We start from the raw sequence: 22,257 nt of genomic DNA, 5'->3' as shown, positions 1-22,257 counted from the left end.
ATTTTCTGTTATCTTATCTAATATATTATAAAATACTCCAACCCATAAGTAAAACCATATTTAATAAAAATGTATGTTCTCTAGGCATTAGTATAATCATAAAGTAAAACATATTTCAATTGGAAACTCTGAATTCTATATAACTATACGTAGAAAATATTCAACTTTCCAATGTAATGTTATGATAATTTGTTTTATCTCTTACTTTTAGACTTTCAGATTAAAGAACATCTTTCCCAGAGAAGTCTTCAAAAAGAAGAGGGGGGAGGGAGTTGTCACTGAAGTTAAATGAAAGGTTGAACTGAATGTTTTAAGAATATTATTTTTACTTCAAAAATGGCCCAAAACAAGCATAATCTGATTTTAGTTACAACAGAAAAAATAATCTATAAAGTTAACCTAAAGAAATACATGAATAATGCAAACAACAACAGCAAAGATAATGTGTTAAGAATATCTAAACACCGGGGATTAGGTTTCTTGGTTTTATTTTTTTCCAAAGTACTGAAAAAAAGAGAAATGGAAAGTAAAAACCAATAAAAGTGTATTATGTCATATACTCAGTTAATTTTATCTCATATGCCCAGTATGGAGATAATTTTGTTTAATTCGTTACTTTATTGTTTTATTCATTACTTATACATTTATTTCTGAATTGTGTTTTGCAACAGGGACCAAAACACAAAATGACATGAGAGATGGACTAAAAATTATCTGCAAATTGGAACAAGGAAATTTAGTTTGAATAATAAAAAAGGAGTAACTTAAAATTCTATTTTTACATAATAAAATGAGATTATTTGCACCTTCTAAATAGTATTACTGTAAAAAGTTTTATAACTTATGTATGCTTAAGTTTCTCAACAATGCTGATATCCCAGAAGAGATAGGGAAAATATGAAATGGCAATATTTCTAGATCCCATTTGCTCTTCCATCCATTTCAAAATACCACAAAACCTTAGAAAAAGTTATTCTTCTTGCAAAGAAAACATTCTCTTCTTTACTCTATCTTGATTTTCCATGCATACAAGAACCATAATACATTTTGTCAGAATGTTTAGATACCTGTAGAATTTGCTGTCCAGTGATATTTTTTCAAGAACATACCAATGTGTTTAGGAACTGCACAAGATTCTCTATTTTATTTTATATCTACAAGGGTGATTGAAGTGGAGCAATAGAAATTTAAGAAAACCAAAAAGTTCTGATTTTCATTCACAGGTTGCTACAGACGCCGACTTTTGAGGAGAGCCAAATTTCTTCCCAAATGCCTGTGAAATAAACTCTCTGGGGTCCTAGTGGTAAGAAGCTGCATTGCATACAGAGACATGCGGTTCCAATCCACGAGGGCCTCCACGGGAGGATGGGAAATCTCCTCCCTTATGATTAGCTGCCTCTGAAAACCCACTGGACAGTCAGATTTGAGTTGATTCCGACTTGATGCACACAACAACATGCCAATAAAACGGAAATAATTGTTCTTTTTCAAGCAATCCAATTTTCTTCTTTGGCTTGGACATTTACTGTTGAAAGTAAAACAAATCATACATCTTATTAACATCACTAGCAAGTGAACTAAAAAATATTATTCTAAGAATAAAAACTTTAAAAAAAGAAAAGTGCACTAGACTACCTCAGCCTTTATAATAATGTTTGCTCTTTGGTTGGAGAAAAAACCTGCCAACTATGTGATTTCTAATGAGTTGTTAAGAGGCTAAACAGCAATTTTTATTTGTATAGGATCATATATACATTAATCATAATAAATGTATGTAATTTTTTAATAAAAAAGGGTTGTGTTCATGTCTTTAATAATTTACAGACAAATGAAAACCCCAGTATAACTAGTGATATAATGACAAAGACATAAGCACAGGAAGATAAATGTACAGAAAATAAATGGTTTAAGGTCATTCTAACATTTGAGACATAGGAAGAGGAGATATTTTAAAAATGAAATACTTGAATTTAGCTTTAACTGCTACCCTCATTTATCTCTACTGTGCCATAAGCATTCAACAGTGATATTTTATAGCACAGGTATATGTAAATTTAGAGAAATTTCTGATCCAGAGACAAAACTGTAGATATAATTGATTTAAACTAGTGATATTATCAAGGGTGAGGAGAAACTTTAAGTTCAGATTATTAATGAGAACAAATTAATCTACAAGAACATTTCACATAAATGAATTGAAGATTTTTAAGTAGATTAAAGAAGGAGCACAGCAATAATCAATGAGTATACTTAAATTTTACTAAATAATCTTCCTTCTTATGAAATTTTCAGGCCTTTTCTGCAAACCAAAATGTAGGTTTTAAGTAGACCTTTTCTGCAAATCAATCTATGTAGTTTTTAAATTTTAATTTTCCTTGGAGAATAAATTAATTGCCCAGACTCTGTTAAAATTATCAGACATAGAATATAAAGAAACACTTTTTTATTAAAATCATCTTGCAAAGCTACATTCTAATAGGTCTTCTTGCTTTGAAGTAAGCATTTGGCATTCAGTTTTTATGTTCATAACTACAAAGGAATGCTCTTAAAAGCTTAAACAATGTATTATGCAAATGTTCTAATTTATTTTAAACATGGAAGAAACACTAGACGAACATTACCAAATAAACAGATTATTTCTAATATATTTAAAATTCCAGTAAAGCAATCTAACTCTCTTTTATTACATACAAAACACATTGGGAAATTGTAACACAGAACATGAATGGCCCTTAAACTTTCTGAACCAACTGAGAATATTGCACAAGGTCATTAAAGCTATTTCTACCCACATAAATGGAAATAGGAAATCAAGTCCAATTTAGTTCTTTATAGAGTCTGTAGGTCCTGAAATTATTTTCCTTCTGAATATTACTTACACTATCTAAGCATTTAAACCAAAAATATTCACACAAAACATTAATCAGTGAGAGAAGATTGAAACAGGAACTTTTAAAAGGCAAGCCTTATGTATGTAATATCCAGGTTGGAGGAGAAAAAAATATCAGAATCCATTCAAAGGCCTTTTGGCTTCAATGCAGCACAAGCTGTAGTTAAACCATTTTCTTCCTGTTAAGGAGGCCTCTTTCACCAGATATTTCAAAGATCTTGTCTTTGCGAAAATATAATTTCACTGTTTCATGAAAGTTCTGGACAGTATGCCATTTTTTGTTTGCAAAAATTTTTGCAGATGTTTAGATATATTATTTATTCAAATACTGGCAAGCTATCACAATAATCTTTAAGAACTGAAATTGTATTTAACCACAATCCACAGCTAATGCCTTAAGAATTGATACCAGGTTTTATGCTGGCAAACTCTAAGCTGATTCATTGTTAATAGCTGCTGAAATTTCAGGACCTAACATATAATTAGAAAGCAACTCTAAAATCTTGGTGGAAGCAAGTTTTTTACCATTTTAAGCCACAAATATGTATGGTACTGATTCATATTTTTCCCTATTATTTTTACTTATTTCATGCCAATATGTATTTCTTTTAAAGGAAAAAAGAGATGTTTGTTTTCCTTTTTCCTTTTTAAAAAATTATTTGAAAACCTTTTTATATCAATATGTAATATGAAATATACAATCCCATAGTAAATGAGCTATTATTGCCCAGAGAACTATACATAGCTTTGCTAATGTTTCTCCAGGAATATTTGAAAATACTTTTTATTTATTCTGCCAATAGTAGGCTAATTTTCCCCTGAGTGTATCAGCTAGGTTAATAAAATCCATAAACTTCTCTGAATTGGAGACAACCGTATCTTTTTGTTTAATGATTCCATCTTCTGTTAAAACAAAGAATATTAATTGGGTAGAAAGATTTCTTTTCAATACAATCAATAGATGTATGTCAAAGTACTCGCATTATGTTGATTGGTCTTAAATTCTTACTAAGACACAAAATTAAAATACCTTTGGTCTTGAAAAAAGTTTACATGGTATTCAAATATTGGTGAATTAAATAAACAGATCTAGGATTTACAACAAGGTAAACTATGTAAGAAAAAAAAATATCTCTGGTTTGACATTTTGGGCTTAAAAGTGTAATTTGTGTGTAGTCATAACTTAAGTATATACCTAGTCTGTGTGCTGAATATTCGTAAATGATGGCTCTGAGTCTTTGAGCATTTCCAAGAAATATGTTAGAAATATAAATTCTAAAAAAAAAAAACAACAAAACAGGCAAGCCTTTTGAAATCACTATATATAAAATGAAAATTGTCTTTTTCTACTTACAACAAAATGGAATCCAAACCACAAAGTTAAATCACTGTTGTTGTATGCCTTCAAGTTGGAACTGACTCATAATTGGCCTTCCAGTGGGTTTTCAGAAGCAGTAAATCACACAAGAAATTGCCCATCTTTCTCCTACACAACAGCAGGTGGAATTGAATTGCTCACCTTGGGGATTGCAATGCAGCTTCTTACCAGTAGGACACCCCAGAGCCTTTACTTGACCAATAAAAGAGACTTATTTATTCTTTAAGTCAATGTTCTTACAATATTTCATCTCTTACCTCAGAATTAACAGAAACTTATATATTCTTAAAGTGAATGTTCTTGCAATATTTCATCTCTTACCTCAGAATTAACAGAAATGTCTTTGTGAATATATCTTCATTACTGGAAAAATGAAAATACTTGTTTTCAAATTAAAAAGAGAATGACTGTAAATTAGCTGCTGCACATAGTCATGGAAGAATTTTAAAATAATTTAAAATTTAAAATAGAATTTTAGCAAAACCTATAAAAAGCATCACACCATCTAACTTCTTTCCTAGTTGTTGAAGGAGCATGCTCCCATCTTGGTCAGAGCTATGCAGATAGAGATGTCTGGAAGCCGGAACCATGCCAAATATGTGTCTGCGACTCAGGATCTGTTCTCTGTGATGAAATAATATGTGACGACCAAGATTTAGACTGTCCAAACCCAGAGATCCCATTTGGAGAATGCTGTGCAGTTTGTCCACAACCTCCAATAACTGTAAGATTTTGTTTTAAAAAATGTCAAACCTTCAAGACAAATATATTCCTATGAATAACTTCTGTATCATATTTTGATCATTTAACAATCTTTGCCTCAGTTTATCCTTTCATTATGTTACTTATTTATAAATAATTCCACCAGTACTTGGAGTCATGCATAATGTATGTATCTCTTCATAATAATATTAATCATCACAGTTATTTAGCAAATATGTCTGATGTAAAAGACATTTTATATTCCATTTGGGACACCAACCTTATGAGTAAAATTTTGCTGAGTAAGATATTTTCTTCCCTAATTAAATTTTGAAATGCCTGGGAAAGACAGTATTAGCTCAAGTTGACTCCATTGACATTACTTTAAACAGCATTGGATAAGGTGTTTTATATTCTAAAGAATCATACCAACTAAGATAACATAGTAACACAAATATTGTATTCCCTTTGGCATGTTCTCAACAAGAAAAATTTAAAAAGAGCAAGGTAGATATACTAAGTAATGCTGGGTCACTGACTATGACTACTTTGAACATCTTGTAATAGCCCAGATAAATATCCCCTTTAAACTATTCCAAGAACTTGAACAAAATTATGTGCAAATGTTTGTAGTGTATTCTCTTTTCATATTATTTAATTATTTTAATAGAGCTAAAATTGTATCTCAAATATGTGTTTAATATATGCCTTACTATTTTTCAAGTTTCTAACTGAATATTTTATCTCACCTACAATAAGTGAGATATTACTTTTTGTAAGTGCTATAACATATCTCATTCAATATATATTAACAACAAAACTGATATGTCTAGATCTTGGACAGCATAAATATCTTTCCTGTGAAAAATCTCATGGGCTGAAGAGTTGGACTTACAGTAAGAAAATGAGTAATAGAAAATACAGGTTAAAATCCAGTGACTCCCAGTATGTTATATATTTTAGGAATGTTTTTTCTCCTTGCTTAAGGATGTGTTCTTTATAAAAAATACAAGTACTGTTAAATTATTCATATTAGCAGCCTAAGAAGAATATGCCATGTCTGTCAATCACATTATATTACAAATAAAAAGTGAACATTTGAATTAAAGAATTAGAGGTTAAATGTGATTAGGATTAAGATATGAATATGAATTTAGGGTAAATTTCATGGTCATTTGTTATTTTATCTACTTTAATCTGTATATTTTCCACGTTTTAGCCTACTCGCCCTACCAATGGCCAGGTGGTTCAAGGCCCGAAGGGAGATCCAGTAAGTATATATTCTTTAGTGAAATGAGATGTAATGCAATGCATATTAGTCATAGTTCCAATAGTTTCTTTATCTTTCTTGTTATTTTTCTCACAGATTTGAACTTTCAAAATTGACATACTTGTTTGAGTATCATATAAAGTATAAAGATATAAAATTACAGAGTCCCAGATTGTATATGTATAGATTTAAATTTCCCAAATGTTATGTACTTCTCTGTCTTCATAGTCCAAATGAAAAACAGAAGTCAGTAGTAAAAAAGAATGAAATACAAATAAAATTAGTCATATGAAGTGGTTATAAAAGGCATTATTTATATTTTTTCACTTTTATTGATTTTTCTCTAATAGAGAAGCTTCAATCTAATAATGATTCTGAATTACTAGAGCTTTTTACTGTTTGGGTTTTCTTTAATCTGTGATTTATTTATTTATTTGATTATTGATTTATTTCTCTAACTAGGGTCCTCCTGGTATTCCGGGGAGAAATGGTGACCCTGGTCTTCCCGGACAACCAGGTTTGCCTGGTCCTCCTGGTGCACCTGGAATCTGTCAGTCATGTCCCAGTGGTGGTCAGGTAATAAACTACAAAATGATACCTTTTTAAAACTAATGGATTATTCTTCTTTTACACACACACTTGTGTGAGTGTGTGTGTGTATTATATCTCACAGTTGTGGGTTTTCTAATTTTGTTTGTTGTTGTTGTTATATGCTGTTGAATCGCTTGCTTCTGTATTTTATGTTTAGCAAATTGTTATTTAGTGCTTATATATGCAAGGTCCCAAGTACATTTCAAATCCTTCTATTTATAATAGTAATAGTTTTATTGTTATATCTTTGCAAAATCTCTTAACTTCTCAGAAGATGATCCAGTTGAGAAATGAACCCTCAATTCCAAACAGGAACAGTAACCTAGAGAATTTAGAAATTGTTACCCTGTCCTCTATTTCCTTTCTGACTCTGAAGGTAAAGCTTCTCAATGTTTGCATAAACAGCAGTTGAAACACTGTGTTTGCTGACTTCTTCTTACTACATAGCTACTTTGAAAAGATTTCAATGTACAACCTGTTTGTCCAGAATAGCATGCAACCAACTAACTGCTTGCAAACTACACAGAAATACATATATAAAAAGGAAATCTGTACTGCATGGAATTAAAAGAAATTAAAAAACACCATCCACACCAATCTCCATTTAATAAAAAGCTTTTCAAAATTCAATCATCAAGAATTAAGGATATCTTTTAATTAATTCTTATCCTGATAACAAAAAAAAAATCTATCTCTAGATCCCAAACCGAACATATGTTCCAATGAAAACCAGTAAAAATTTCAGCCTTTCTGTTTCTCTATAGGGCATTTACTTTTGGAGTGAATTACATAGATTAGAAGTCAAGACACACATATACACACACACACACACACACACACTCACACAAAGAAGTCAAGACACATGGAATTTACTTGTACCATTGACCATAAGGGAAAGTCATAGAACACATCCATTTTGTTGTTGTTCAAAAAGAGAAAATTGTATGATCTCAAGGTTCACTTAAGCTCAGTCAATGAGCCTAAGTTTATATGTTAAAAGAATTGCTTAGAAATAGTAGTAGAAAGAGATTATTTAGAAGTCACACTGCATAAAGTTGGTTGAACAAATTGTATTTCTGTAAGATAGCTAATACCTAAAGCTAGAGAATAAACAACTTTAAAAATATTCATCCCAAACATGCTACATCTTCTGGAATGCAGACACTGTCAGTTAAAATTATATGCACTTATTTAAATGCTTTTGAAAAGAACCATGATCAATATATTCTGAAGCATATGTCTGTCTGATATCTTTGGTACAGAACTATTCTCCTCAGTTTGATTCATATGATGTCAAGGCTGGTGGTGGAGGAGCAATGGGAGGATATCCTGGACCAGCTGTATGTACAAATGTTTCTCAATATTTTAGAGCATTAACTCTAATGTTAAAATATTAACAATATTTTAGTTCATTAACTCTTCAATAGTTGCTCATTTAGGAATACAATATTGTTATGAAATTGTATAAAACAGTCTTCAATGATATGCAAATGGTGGCATCATTGTGTTCTTCCTTCAACTTTACTTTTTTTACAACTTTATTTTTTTATTTTATGTTTATTTGCTTCATAACTCATTTTTTAAACTAACACCTGTATTTCCGTGACTATTTTGCCATTCCTTCTTTCTTGAACAACCACCTACCTTTATTAAGGATCCACCAGCCTTCAGGCTTATGTCCCATACACTTGTATAGTTCTTATCTTTAAATTAAATTTCATTTTAATTTTTTTTTTAGCTAAGTCATTCAGAATTCTTTTTTGTTTCCCATATATAAAACACTGATTTCTAGATAATTATGCAAGTGATGAATATCAAGTATAATAATCTGTTTTATTTCAAATTTTAAAGTCAAATAAATATTTCAAGAATTTTGAGTCTTCAATACTTCACCTATTATCAGTAGAAGATATTTATATTTTATTAAAAGGGTTTCCATCAGTTTAAATGGACTAGGATTTTGATAAAAGAAATATCAAAAAGTATCTTAACCAGGGAATATGCACATGAAATACAATATTTCATGTAAATGGCCCTTGTTATAGCACAACCTCTTATAAAAATTGATGATAGAGGTGAAAAATTTCACTGTAAGTAGTGATGTATACAAGGGTAAATGAAAACATAATAATAGTACTGAATTCTCTTATTTACGATTTCCAAAATTATTAGGACAAAATCATAGCCAATAGATCAAAATAACCATTTAAAGAAATTTTGTAAATTAAATTAGAATAAAAAACTTCACAAACCTCTATCATTTTAAGGGTTGTGATTCCCTCCCCTTTTTTTCTATTTCTAATCCAGAGAGAATTATATTCATTTAAGCAAAAATAGGTTTAGCACACCAAAGAACAAAAATGAACAAATATTCCTATTATTCATCGTATATTTCAAATTAGCTTTACATTTTTTAAAAGACAAAACAAAAATTCCACTCTAACCTCATTGTCTTCAGTCAACATTACCGTGATCTTCTATCAAGCTTCCAAGGCCAAAAATCATAACAAGAGTAAAGTGCCTTTCTTTCTTCCTGGGAGTGGCTCGTGGAATCGAACCTTTCAGTTAGAAGTACATGATGCTCTATACCATTATGCACTACTACTTTTTCTTATCCAGGAAAAGAAATTACAAGACAATATTTAATAACAAACTGTTGATTTATAAATTGGTTATCAGTATATAAAATTCTATACTGTAACATTAAAGATTTTCTAGTTTAATTTCTATTTTTGGACAATGAGAAAGCAAGCAGTTACAAGTGAGCGCTATTCTATTTATGAAATCTCTATACTAATATAATTCTGTGGTATTTCTATCAGTATAGTAATGAATATTCTGCTTTCCCCCAATGCCTTTAGAAACTTGGAATACTTGGTTAATGAAAAAGTAGATAAACATTATTTCCACACTAAATTTAGTTGCCAGGTGAAATACTGATTCTTCACAAGTGTCAGTATTATCCTCATTTTGCAGAGATTCTCATAGAATTTTAAATGGAAATCTTTCATATTTCATATTTTAAAGTACCACCTTTTTAAGAAATTCATGTCAATGTTTTAAAGCATTATGAATATTTTTTAATTTTTTTAATTAATTTAAATGAAAGTTTACAGAGACTTTGGATTTCCATTCATTCATTGTTGCACTTTTCTCCCTGCCCACTGCTCCCCTCAATTCACTCTTCTCTTTGAAAAGTAAAAGAAAAATTCTTTCATTATTATACAATTCCACCCCCAAAGTCCACTCCACTATGCAGCCTTTGTTCTGGACTCCTGTCACGACAATAATACCTAATCATATATCCCTTTTAAATATCTGTGGAAATTTCATTTTAGGAATAAGTTCTTAGTGACACCATCTTTGTAGAACTCAAATAAGTAATACTGAATAGTTATTAAAGATGTCAATATTATTCCTGATAGTTTATCTTTGATGTATAAATAAAGTATCTTACAAATGCCTTTATTTTGTATTAATTATGTAAATTTGCATTCCAGGGCCCCCCAGGCCCTCCTGGTCCCCCTGGTACATCTGGTCACCCTGGTTCCCCTGTAAGTATAGCCCTTAGTGGTGCTTTCTTTCTCATGTTTACTGTACCCAGTAATATAAATGCCTGTTTTATTTTTCTATTCTCAACATGAATAAAGTCTAACCAAAAAACCCCTCATTCCTTTAAAGGTGCTGAAATGATATTTTTAATACTCTTCATTAATGAGTGCTAATCATTAAAACCTTGGTTGTGTTAAGCCACTTTTTTCTTTTTTATTTACATGTTATACGGCTTCAGGTTGAAACATTCATTTTCAATTTAACACGTTGCCACACACTTTGTAAATTGAAGACTGTGCCTAGAAACATATTTGCAGTCATTTGTGGCAACGTGTTAACACAATGGAATGAACTGGAATAAATTAATTTTATTATAAAAAAATAAGTCAGTCTTTAGAAACTGCAATTAAGTTTGCTACTTACACTCACAAATCCTGATTTCTTACTGTTTTTGAAATGGAAATGTATATCTGAACACTATATCACCTTCAAAATATTCACTTATTATTTAATCTTAGGGTTCTCCTGGATACCAAGGTCCCCCTGGTGAACCTGGACAAGCTGGTCCTGCAGTAAGTAATGATTAAATCTGTATTTAATTTAAAAAAAGAGAGAAAAAAAATTCCATATAGTAAACACTTTCTGTTTGTAAAATATAGCTATATATCGCTCCAAAAGTAGAATAAATGTTAAAAAAATAAATATCATTTCTGTGATAGTTGAACTAATTTACAAGACCTTTTGAGTTTTTTTAAATATTGTACATCTTTAGGAGATACTCACTACTCAATTTCCTGACTTATTAGCCACCATAATAGTTCATCTCCCAGTTTTAATATAGACCCTTTCTCTATTAAATGTAGAATTTTCCCTCTAACCACTCAATTCACCATTATAGTTACTTTTCTGATGTATTATTTTTAAGCTTAATTTGACAGAAATAAGCATAAATTAATGGCATCCTCCAAGAGGATACATAGCGTAAAAAAGCAAGTATGGTTTCTTGTAATGTTTCAAGATACTTAGAAATATAGGTTTTTAGTACATGGATTTATAAATGCACATTTATAAAGTATACATACAGGATGCTTTAATACACATTTTAAAAGATTAATAAGCAATAAATATTACATATAGGAATGATAGTACATGAGTGTTAATGAACAACATGAAATATATTTTATATAACTTTCTAAGTGTGTTAACAAAATAAGTAATAATAAGTTGAAATAACAGGAAAGCTTACAAATATATTTCATGTTGGTCTTGTTTTGGTGGTGGTGTTATTTTTAAAATTTTTTCCTTATTTTTCAGGGCCCTCCAGGACCTCCTGGTGCTGTTGGTCCAACTGGCCCTGCTGGAAAAGATGTAAGTTTGTAAGGATAAATATTGGTAACAACAGAGTTCACATGGAGTTATTTAAATAGCTGGTATTGGTTTTCAGAATCTCAGAGGGAAATTTTATTCAGAAAATCGCTGGTATGATTATCACATTTTAGCTTTTTTAAATTAACCTTTGATCATTTGTATTATATTCTCAAAGCTAGTTTTACCATTTATTGAATTCTAGACTAAATAGAACCCTCAAATGTGCTGTTACTCAAGAAGATTTAACCAGTGAAGAAGATTTAGCCAGTGAATATAAAATGGAGCAAATATAACTTTTCCCCCTCTTTGCTCTTATGAAGAAGAAATCCATACCAAAATTTAAGAACTTGAAAGTTTTTAAAGATCATTATTATTATGTTTTCTTATTTCATTTCCGTTGGCAAATTCTTTTCATTGTCTCGATAGATAATCATATTAATAATCAAAGTGAGATATCAGCTTTATCTTTCCATTTATACATGTCCGCATTACTTCTATGAAAAAGTAACCTAGTAATTTTATTTTTAGTCCAACTTTCTTCATGAGACACTGACCAGAAAAAAGCAACATGAATTTTTCCCTAATTGTCAGTGATGGATTTTCTCAGATGTAAGCCCCCTGTACGTTCTCTATTCTTCCACACAGGGGGAATCAGGAAGACCTGGGAGAACTGGAGAGCGAGGGCTGCCGGGACCTCCAGTAAGTCTCAATCATCCAAGAAACCACTTGGAGCAATAATAACTAGCGTAGCTTAAAAATTGTTATATAATGAAATTAATTTAAAAAAGCAGATATTTTACTACTAGATTAAAATTCTGTTGGCAGGTTGATGACTACTTTTACTATTAATTCTTTTTAGGGTCTCAAAGGTCCTGCTGGCATGCCTGGGTTCCCCGGTATGAAAGGCCACAGAGTAAGTACAGCTTTAAGTTGACTATGAGTTCTCTTATCTGGGTTTATGTGCCTAACTAATTTTGAGAAATAATCTAGTATGTCACCAAAATGGTCACTTTATTTTCTTTTATACAAAGATAATTGATTTCTTAATGAAATTATTTCATTCATATGATTAATCTTTGAACTATTTTACAACATTTCTGTAGAAAAATAAAATTCTGTGAATTTTATTTTACCAAGCTACATTTTCCTTCTAAGTGGTACAGCACTCCTCTGTCAATTTGCTGCACTGAGGTAATCTGGGTTTGCTGTGATGCTGAAACTTGTGCCACTGAGGGTCAAATGTGATAATGGCTGCCCATGGTGGATAGTGTTTGGTGGAGCTCCCAGTTTAAGACAGGTTTGGAAGCAGGAGTGGCATTCACTTCCTAAACAACATGCCTCTGGAAAAGAAACTCTGTAAACTTGGAGAAACGACAATAGTTATAGAAAGGCTTCAGGACTTTTGTTTATAGAGTCACTAGGAGTCGGGTTGAACTGGATGACAATAAACAATAACAAGCTGCATTTATACATACACACAACTCTGTTTTTCATTGAATCTAGGCAACTTTATTCTATTGTAGATTTATCAAGTAGATTCAATCAACGGAATCAAAACCTAGCAACTTAAAATAGAAAAGACCTTTAAAGGTTATGTGCTTATACTTATCTGCTCTATACTTGAAGCAGTTTGCCAATTGGACTAAGTTCTAGCCCCTTTTGCTATAAATGTCAAACACCTTTCAACCATTTAAAAACATCTTAAACTATTTATGCTAATGTTGAAAATTTTTCTAGGTACTAAAAATCAGTTTTGGAAGATTGAGCCTAGAGTTTATGAGCCATTCTATATCATTAACAGATAATGGTTTTTTTAACCAATTTTTCATGTATTTCATAGGGCTTTGATGGACGAAATGGAGAAAAGGGTGAAACAGGTGCTCCTGGATTAAAGGTAATAGAAAAGAAAATTACATTTTCACAAACTCATTAGTTTATTAATAATATAACTATATTTTAAAGTCATGGTTTAGAGTTTAACTTTTTTTTAAATTCACCTGAATTTATCCTCTAGAAGGTAAATATTGATGATAAATTGAGACATTCTACTAAAGTTTCAATGAAAGTTAAATTGTAGTGTCCAAGTAAAATCTAGTGAAAATCCCAGTACAGACCACTGGTACTTTCTAGATAGTCCTTAAAATTACTAAAATGCAGGAACTGATATTTTTTTCTTTTATAATGTGATAAAAAATTTGATTTGTTAACATCAACCTTTTCCGTTCTGTACTAATCTCTTTGCAATATATTGTGCTAAAAGAAAATTCTATCTCTCCAGCACAAAACAATAGTATATTTCCTGTCTCTCTAGGGTGAAAATGGTCTTCCTGGTGAAAATGGATCTCCTGGACCAATGGTAAATATGTTCGTGCCTTGACATTTTCAGTTTTACTGTTAACATCCTTCCTCACAAATAAACTCTTATTATAGGCTTCAACATAAAATCTATTTGTTATTTTACTCCATAGGGTCCAAGAGGGGCTCCTGGTGAAAGAGGGCGCCCTGGGCTTCCTGGAGCTGCAGTGAGTATTATCATCAACATTGTCTAGTTACAACCCAAAGTGACAGATATAAAAATTTCCGTGGGGTTTCAAGGCTTTGGAATTCTCCAAGAAAACATTGCTTTTGTAACATTCATAACATTGTTATTTCAAACATAGGGATAGGAAGACATCTTTTATGATTAGTATCTCTTTTCTTTTAATATGGCTTGTATTATTAGATATACATATGCACATTCAGTTCTTTAAAACACAGAATCATCTAATCCTATGTAGAACATTATAATTTGGTTTAGAATTTTTACAGTTGGAAACATCTATCATTAATAATACTTTAATGTACTTCAGAAATTTCAAAGTCATTGAGTTAGAAATTCTATCAAAGTTTTAGCTGTGACAGGTTTCAGAATTGAGAAAATGTGTGAAACAATTTTCTTCTTTTTTTATTTTTGTAGGGGTCTCGAGGCAATGATGGTGCTCGTGGTAGTGATGGTCAACCAGTAAGTAACTTTTCAAATTTAATTCTGCTTTGTTCTAGGATAATGAGAAATAATTAATTGTTGTTGTTGTAGTTGATTGCCATCAAGTTGAGCAAGACTCATAGTGAATCTATAAACAAAAGGCCTGAAGCCCCTCTACAACCATCAACATTTATAGAGTTCATAGAGTTTCTGGAGGCATGTTATTTAAGAAGTGGATGCCACTCCTGCTTCCAAATTTATTCATTACAAATTATATATCTCTCTTATGTTGTGGACACTCAAAATCATTCATAAGTGCTTCACTGAACTCATAAAAATCTAGATTCTCACACTCCTTAATGTAGATGACCAGTTGTTAACATATGGTTCTTACCATGCTAGTTCATATCAAGTATTCGATATAAAAACTAACAGAAAACTGAAAAGTAAGTTAAAATGTTCTCTTTGGAAAGCTTGGTGGCCTCTGTTAAGAGGCTGCAATCCAATCACAAAGGCTACCAGCTGCTATATGGGAGAAGAATGGGCACTCTTCTCTCATGTACTTTACTGCCTTTGAAAACCTGCTGGAGGGTCAGCTATGGATCGTTTCCAACCCAATGGCACACAACAACAATATTATCTTTATTTTAGAGATGACAGTCGAAAAGCTCAGCCCTAAGAAATCTATACAAATTGCAGAGTAAATAACAAATCGGGAGAAATTCAGATTTTCTAACTAGGTTTCTCTCTTTATTACCTTACTTCTCCAGTCAGTATTTCTTCATGAATAGTGTTTATTATTATGTGGGAGAAAGGTGGGGCGATCTACTTCTAAATAAGTGGGTTGCAGCCTTGGTAACCCTATGTGCTAATTCTATTGTGTCCCTTAGGGTAATTAAAAGTCACTTGATGCCAATACTTTTGGATATTCTGCATAATCTATCCACAAAAAATGTTCTATTTTATATGGGCTTATATATTATTAATCATTGTGTCACCTTTAATTTTCTTGACTTGTATTTAACTCATAAAATTGTATTTCACTTTTTAGGGTCCTCCTGGTCCTCCTGGAACTGCGGGATTCCCTGGTTCCCCTGGTGCTAAGGTAAATATATGTATTTCTGCAAGTGACTAGGAGCCCTGACAATGTGCAGGACTTAAACTGCTTAGCTGCTAATCAAAAGTTCAGCAGTTTGGACTCACCAGTGCTCTGGTGAAGTAGACACAGTAATCTGCTTCTGTAAGGATTACAGCCTTGGAAACGTAACGGTGCAGTTCCATTCTGTCCTGTAGTGTTACTACCTGTCAAAATCAACTTGAGTGCCATAGGGTCTTTTGTTTGTTTATGTCCTTGAGGAATCTAAGCATATATTGAAGGCAAATTGAACTTTCTTTTGAGAAGAACTTTTGTTATCAATGAAAAAAGATTTATTTCATATAGTATAGATCTTTAAAATCCTATTCTTGATCTTAAAATGTTTCTTATTATCACCATTCTCCTGATATTGCTTCTAATGATTCTTCTGGGGTTTCCCTCTCACTTTTTGGAAAAGTGAAGATATATAGGCTTATACATATAGTTACCATTGTTTTACCCCTCTATTTTATTCTGTAGGGTGAAGTTGGACCTGCAGGGTCTCCTGGTTCAAATGGCTCCCCTGGACAAAGAGGAGAACCTGGACCTCAGGGACATGCTGGTGCTCAAGGTCCTCCTGTAAGTAGCTAATATGACTATTGAGAAGGATAATATTCCACACTTGTAACTTTTGTATTTTAATGTTGCTGTTGTTTAAAATTACCCTCTTAAGAAACTATTTATCACTGTTCTGCAAAGACTCTACTAGTCGTGATAAATACTAATTTAATTCCTGCCAAAAATGGCTCAGTACGGACTCATCTGGAATATATTTATATCATGCTTCTATGGCACAGAGTAAAATGGAGGCTGCAAAAGTCATCTGACATTTTTGAGACTGTGCCCTAACTAATTTCTAGTCAGAATAACCAAAGGAAGAAATAAGATTTTTTTAAAAAATAAATAAGGTTCTTATATTAATTTGTTGTTTAATAATTTAGAACAAGTGCTTAGTGTCTCTAATTTACTCGGACAAGAACTTTCTTCTCCTGCATAATATTATGTAGTTGTGGTGGCCAACTGGGTAAAGATTCGTGCTGCCAAACCAAAGGCGGGCAATTTGAACTTACCAGCTGCTCTGTGGGAGAAAAATGGGCAATCTCCTTCTGTCTGGTTTACAGCCTCTGAAAACCTGCTGGAGGGTCAGCAATGGGTTGGTCCTGATGCAACAGAACTGAGCTGAGTTTAAATTGAATTATAGTTGGAGAAGCCGCCTATTCCTTACAGATCATTATGTTCACCATTAAGTTTCTTTCCAACAAAGACTTGTTAAGACATTTGTTATTATTAATATTCTCTTTTTTCTCTAGGGCCCCCCTGGGAATAATGGTAGTCCTGGTGGTAAAGGAGAAATGGTAAGCTGCCTCAACATCTCATCCTCACGCATTCATACATTTTTGGCTTCCTTTGCATTTTTGTCCGGTGATAAGCTTGTTAAGACTTCTTAGACTTTGAGATAAGAAAGTTAGAGTAATGTCTATGTTACTGGCTTATTTTTAGGGTCCTGCCGGCATTCCGGGGGCTCCAGGACTGATGGGAGCTCGAGGGCCTCCAGGTCCAGCTGGTGCAAATGGCCCTCCTGGAGCTCGAGGCACTGCAGTAAGTGGCCTGTATTTTTTTTTCCTTTGTTGCCTAAAAGGTGTAACTCATTTCCACAACGAATATAGAAATTGCAGTTATTTAGGCCCTCTTGTGCTTGAATTATTCTTATTTCTTTCTGAATTTGTAAATGAAGTGTGTGCCACTGATAACAATTTTGCTACTCTGTCCTTCCTATTTTAAGACAAAATTTTATCTTACTTAGGGTGAACCGGGTAAGAACGGTGCCAAAGGAGAACCAGGAGCTCGTGGTGAACGTGTAAGTATTTCTCCACTGTATTTTGTAATGTCTTGGAAAACGCAACAGAATTAGAAAACAAATATGCAAATTCGAATCAAATTCAGTTATCATTTATTTACTTTTTATATGTATTTTTAGGGTGAAGCAGGTTCTCCTGGTATACCGGGACCTAAAGGTGAAGACGGCAAAGATGGTTCTCCAGGAGAACCTGGTGCAAATGGACTTCCAGGAACTGCAGGAGAAAGGGTATGCTACCTTGGAGGTACTTGAAAGAAAAGTAAAGTCTAAGTCATCCACATATATTTCACCTTTAGTCAACAGTCATTTTTCTTAAAATGACTATCCAAACCCAAATATTCCTTCAAAAAATTTTAAAACATGTGGATGTTGCCTCTCAAAAAAATAGGGGGAAATTTGAATACTTTACAGTAGAATTACTTCGTTTTCTTTATTTCCAGGGTCCCCCAGGATTCAGAGGACCGGGTGGCGCTAATGGTCTCCCAGGAGAAAAGGTAGAAACTATATATTCAGTTTTTCTAAATACAGATACTATCATGTCAGTATTTTCTTTTATAAAGTTCCCATGAATTAACACATTAATTCATGAAAGAAATATATATTAGAGTTATATTTTTAAAATGCTAATTCCTTATGCGAAACTAGTATTCTAGCTCATTCATTTTCCTAGCTTAAAAAGTAAAGTATGTCAGCCTCTCAAAATCTTTTAATTGTCCATAACTAGGCTACCATTTATCTCAATAGCATTAAAAGAATCTATGTATTAAAATAATTTGAAGTTCTTTGAAAATTTTAGAGTTTTTTACAAATATGATTTTATATAATCAAATATATTTTGTAGGTATAATCATATTGCTATGAGATCTAATAAATGTTGTTTTTCAAAACACCTAATATTCTTTATAATCCTTTTAAGATTTTGCCAATATGGCAATGTAAGTTAATCAGCAACTGTGGTATTATGTCAGCCACACACCAACTCTTAGAAGAAAAGATTTTATTTTTCTCTGGTTGTAATCTAAATATTGGCCATGTCTATGTTCATTAAGGTTATTTTAAATATTTGCTTATTTATTTCACTACTTAGGGTCCTGCTGGAGAGCGTGGTGGTCCCGGCCCTGCAGGACCCAGAGGCGTTAATGGAGAACCTGGCCGAGATGGAGTACCTGGTCCTCCAGGAATGAGGGTGCGGTGAATCAGTTGTTTGACAGACACATTAATATAGCAAGAATAAAAGAAATAAATGTGGATCAAAAATGTATCAATTTAGGCTCTACTTTTTTAAGGCTTAAAATAGAAGGAAAAACATGTTTCAAGAAGATTTACACTAGGATAGATGGAGAAAGAACTGAAAGCTGAAAAGTTGTCCAAGATGGTTGATAAATAAAAGATGTCTAGACATAAAATTGCACATATAATGGAAAGTCTATTTTTCAATATAAGTAAGTTTACTTAAAGCATTTTAAAAATATATAATATTAATAAACTAATTGACTATCTTACTTAATTCAGGGTATGCCCGGAAGCCCAGGAGGTCCAGGCAATGATGGGAAACCAGGCCCTGCAGTATGTATCTTTTTATGAATTCTATTTTACAAACTCAATGAACCAGTGAATGCATATTTTGGCCTAGACTTGAACATGAATTTTGTATGTTTTAGTGAGACCTTTATCAAAACTTTTTGCCCTTTTTTCCACTTTAGGGAAGTCAAGGAGAGAGTGGTCGACCAGGTCCTCCAGGCTCACCTGGTCCCCGAGGTCAACCTGGTGTCATGGGTTTCCCCGGTCCTAAAGGAAATGATGTGAGTTTCTTCTTTAATTTCTTAAATATACCATAACTAGAAAAAGGCTTTTAGATTTACATATAGGAATGCATATGTGATTCAAATTTGATCTCTACCCTTAAGGGATAGACAATATATAAACATCAAAATATGTGAGAAAGGAGTTAACTTTATCCCCCAAAATTCTGCAAAATTCACAAATACCTAACTTTGGAAAAGATTTAATATTAAATGTTGTCAAGACAGGCCAGTCCTTGGAAAAGGACATCATGCAGGGCAAAGTACGCAGTTTGAGTGAAAGAGAAAAACGACAACTCTCAATAAAATAAATTGACACAGTGATGGATACGGTGTCCTTGAACATGATCTCCAGGCCAAGGTTCTGATTTGTTCATAGGCCTTCTATGAGTCACTTAACAACAGCTCTAGAAAATCACCTCTAATCAGTGTTGACTTGATGGCAACCAAAGCAGTAACAAACAAGCTCTATAAAGTGTCTTTGAGTTGTGGATGTATATGTTTATATGGAGGAGGCATATATATAATAAATATGAGAGAACAATATGATTAGTGATTACTTTTGAGAATAAATAAATATGGGGCTCTTTTCCTGCAGGGTGCTCCTGGCAAGAATGGAGAACGAGGTGGTCCTGGCGGACCTGGGCTTCAGGTATGTGGTTTCCATTAAATGACTTTCTATGGATGCATTAATCTCTCAGTTTCCAATTTCTTCCTGTTATCATTTTAATATCAGCTTTCCTAACTACTGTTCTATTCTAGGGTCCTCCTGGAAAGAATGGTGAAACTGGACCTCAGGGTCCCCCAGGACCTACTGTAAGTTTACTCACACAAAATTTACTCATTTGCTATCACCAGTGATAGAAGTGGGGTGGAGACAGAATTACCTAATTCTGCTTTGGAATACGTAATTTGCTTCAGTAATTGTGTAATCTCTGGCATTATGTCATCATTGTTCACCAAAGGAATTTGGAAGCATGCTTATTTAGTTAACTAACTAAACATTTACATTAAAGTTCCTGATGCACGTGTCTACCTTGTATCACTCCCATAGCCTAGAGTATACCCTGTATTCAGGTCATTACTTTTTAAATGAAGAAAGGGTCTCTGGCCATAAAAATTACACAGACTAAATGTGAAAGGATATTTTATAGTGAACCATCTCGTGTCTTCTACCTAGGGGGCATCTGGTGACAAAGGAGAACCAGGCCCTGCTGGTCCACCTGGAATACAAGTAAGAATTTATTATTTTATTATTTTAGCATAGCTGTTTCTACCAAGCAATTAAGTACTTTTAAAAAGCTTTTATTTATTAAATTTATTATTCAAATTTGCTCTTATATTAATCTTATTATTGTTGATTACCATCCAGTTGAGATGACTTATAGCGATCCTATGAGCAAAAGGTGTGAAGCCTTTCTATGATTATTGACACTTATAAAAGTTCATAGAGTTTCTAGAGGCATGGTGGTTAGGATGTAGATGCCTCTTCATCTTAATTCTCATTTTTTCTTTTGTCTTTTATCTTAAAATAAAATGGCAGGCGATGTTATTAGATAGAGATATTTTACCTCTCAGTCCTGGGATTATAGATTTAAATTTAATGAAAAAAATACTTAAACTCACATAATCCTCTACATTTTCACTTATTTTTTTTAATGAAGTATAAATGCTCTTGGTTATCTTCATTTATCCATGGTCATTAATTAGTTTTTATATGCACCGCAATAGGACAGAGATGAACATAGAATTATAAAATGTGGTTATCATTTCTCTTTCATTGGAATTTGAACAGCACAAATTTTCTACCCTTGAAAGGACTACTACAATAATTTTATAAAAATAAATTGTGGGAACATGTTTACTTCAAAGCAGCTTTCTCCTGTAAGCAATGTTTGAGGTGATTATTTAGTATAAATGTGATTTTTTCAGGGCTTGCCTGGTACTAGTGGTCCTCCAGGAGAAAATGGAAAACCTGGTGAAGCAGTAAGTTGCATGTCCTTTTTCAAAACTCAGTGACCAGAAAATGAAAAGTAAACATTTATCAATGATTAACTTTTACATTTTATCTTGCCATGCAAAGAGAATTAACTTCAGAATTGAAATATTCTTTACTAAAACAAATAAAAATATTAGTGCAGCAATGAATAAATGGAAATCCAAAATCTCTGTAAATGCTCATTAAAATTATTTTAAAAAAATAAAGCTTAAAAAACAAATAAAAATATTAAAACAGTACTATTATATACTTTAAATTTAATCACAAAATAAAAGGAAATGAAGATACATCTCTAAGAAATGACAAGTTGTGCAATATGTAAACAGAAGAAAAATGCACTGTGTTTATAGTTTCATAACATAATCATATAATGTCCTTTTTTTAGGGTCCAAAGGGTGATGTTGGCTCTCCTGGAACTCCAGGCGGAAAGGTAGATATCTCGTTCTATTCCATAGTTTATTCAGCATGATATGAAAAATTTAATTAATAACATATACTTCTTTTAATCAAACCAAAATTCTCGGTTTAGAAAACCAACATTTCAAATGTTGGGTAAATACACGTAAGAAATCTTAATATATTTCCAATTCATTGCATTTGCTTCATCTGGAAAATCCAATTCCGTGACATAATAAACATCAGAGAGTAATTGTGGATCTGAAATTTCTAGCAGAATGATACAGTATATTAACTCTATAAAAGAAGTCTGTTTTGTTAAGAGAAATTGAAAAATTTACTCTTGTGAACAAA

The 22,257-nt window shown here is 32.3% G+C and overlaps 1 protein-coding gene across 1 annotated transcript in view; it reads left to right on the top strand.

Annotated features, from left to right (window-relative positions):
* COL3A1 (collagen, type III, alpha 1) overlaps positions 1–22,257 on the top strand; it is a 44,518-nt gene that overhangs the window by 6,896 nt on the left and 15,365 nt on the right. The window contains exons 2-29 of the mRNA XM_006878764.1: positions 4,790–4,992; positions 6,190–6,240; positions 6,703–6,816; positions 8,094–8,171; positions 10,332–10,385; positions 10,902–10,955; positions 11,698–11,751; positions 12,397–12,450; positions 12,611–12,664; positions 13,592–13,645; positions 14,063–14,107; positions 14,220–14,273; positions 14,708–14,752; positions 15,765–15,818; positions 16,329–16,427; positions 17,159–17,203; positions 17,349–17,447; positions 17,653–17,706; positions 17,827–17,934; positions 18,147–18,200; positions 18,794–18,892; positions 19,219–19,272; positions 19,410–19,508; positions 20,107–20,160; positions 20,271–20,324; positions 20,689–20,742; positions 21,441–21,494; positions 21,893–21,937. Coding sequence (XP_006878826.1) covers positions 4,790–4,992; positions 6,190–6,240; positions 6,703–6,816; positions 8,094–8,171; positions 10,332–10,385; positions 10,902–10,955; positions 11,698–11,751; positions 12,397–12,450; positions 12,611–12,664; positions 13,592–13,645; positions 14,063–14,107; positions 14,220–14,273; positions 14,708–14,752; positions 15,765–15,818; positions 16,329–16,427; positions 17,159–17,203; positions 17,349–17,447; positions 17,653–17,706; positions 17,827–17,934; positions 18,147–18,200; positions 18,794–18,892; positions 19,219–19,272; positions 19,410–19,508; positions 20,107–20,160; positions 20,271–20,324; positions 20,689–20,742; positions 21,441–21,494; positions 21,893–21,937 — 1,940 coding nt within the window. The remainder of the gene's footprint in view (positions 1–4,789; positions 4,993–6,189; positions 6,241–6,702; positions 6,817–8,093; positions 8,172–10,331; positions 10,386–10,901; positions 10,956–11,697; positions 11,752–12,396; positions 12,451–12,610; positions 12,665–13,591; positions 13,646–14,062; positions 14,108–14,219; positions 14,274–14,707; positions 14,753–15,764; positions 15,819–16,328; positions 16,428–17,158; positions 17,204–17,348; positions 17,448–17,652; positions 17,707–17,826; positions 17,935–18,146; positions 18,201–18,793; positions 18,893–19,218; positions 19,273–19,409; positions 19,509–20,106; positions 20,161–20,270; positions 20,325–20,688; positions 20,743–21,440; positions 21,495–21,892; positions 21,938–22,257) is intronic.

The sequence above is a fragment of the Elephantulus edwardii genome, unplaced genomic scaffold (genome assembly GCF_000299155.1).
Source record: "Elephantulus edwardii isolate Elephantulus edwardi_28Jun2011 unplaced genomic scaffold, EleEdw1.0 scaffold00001, whole genome shotgun sequence".
In the NCBI taxonomy this organism is placed as follows: domain Eukaryota; kingdom Metazoa; phylum Chordata; class Mammalia; order Macroscelidea; family Macroscelididae; genus Elephantulus; species Elephantulus edwardii.
This window is presented reverse-complemented; position numbering and strand designations above follow the sequence as displayed.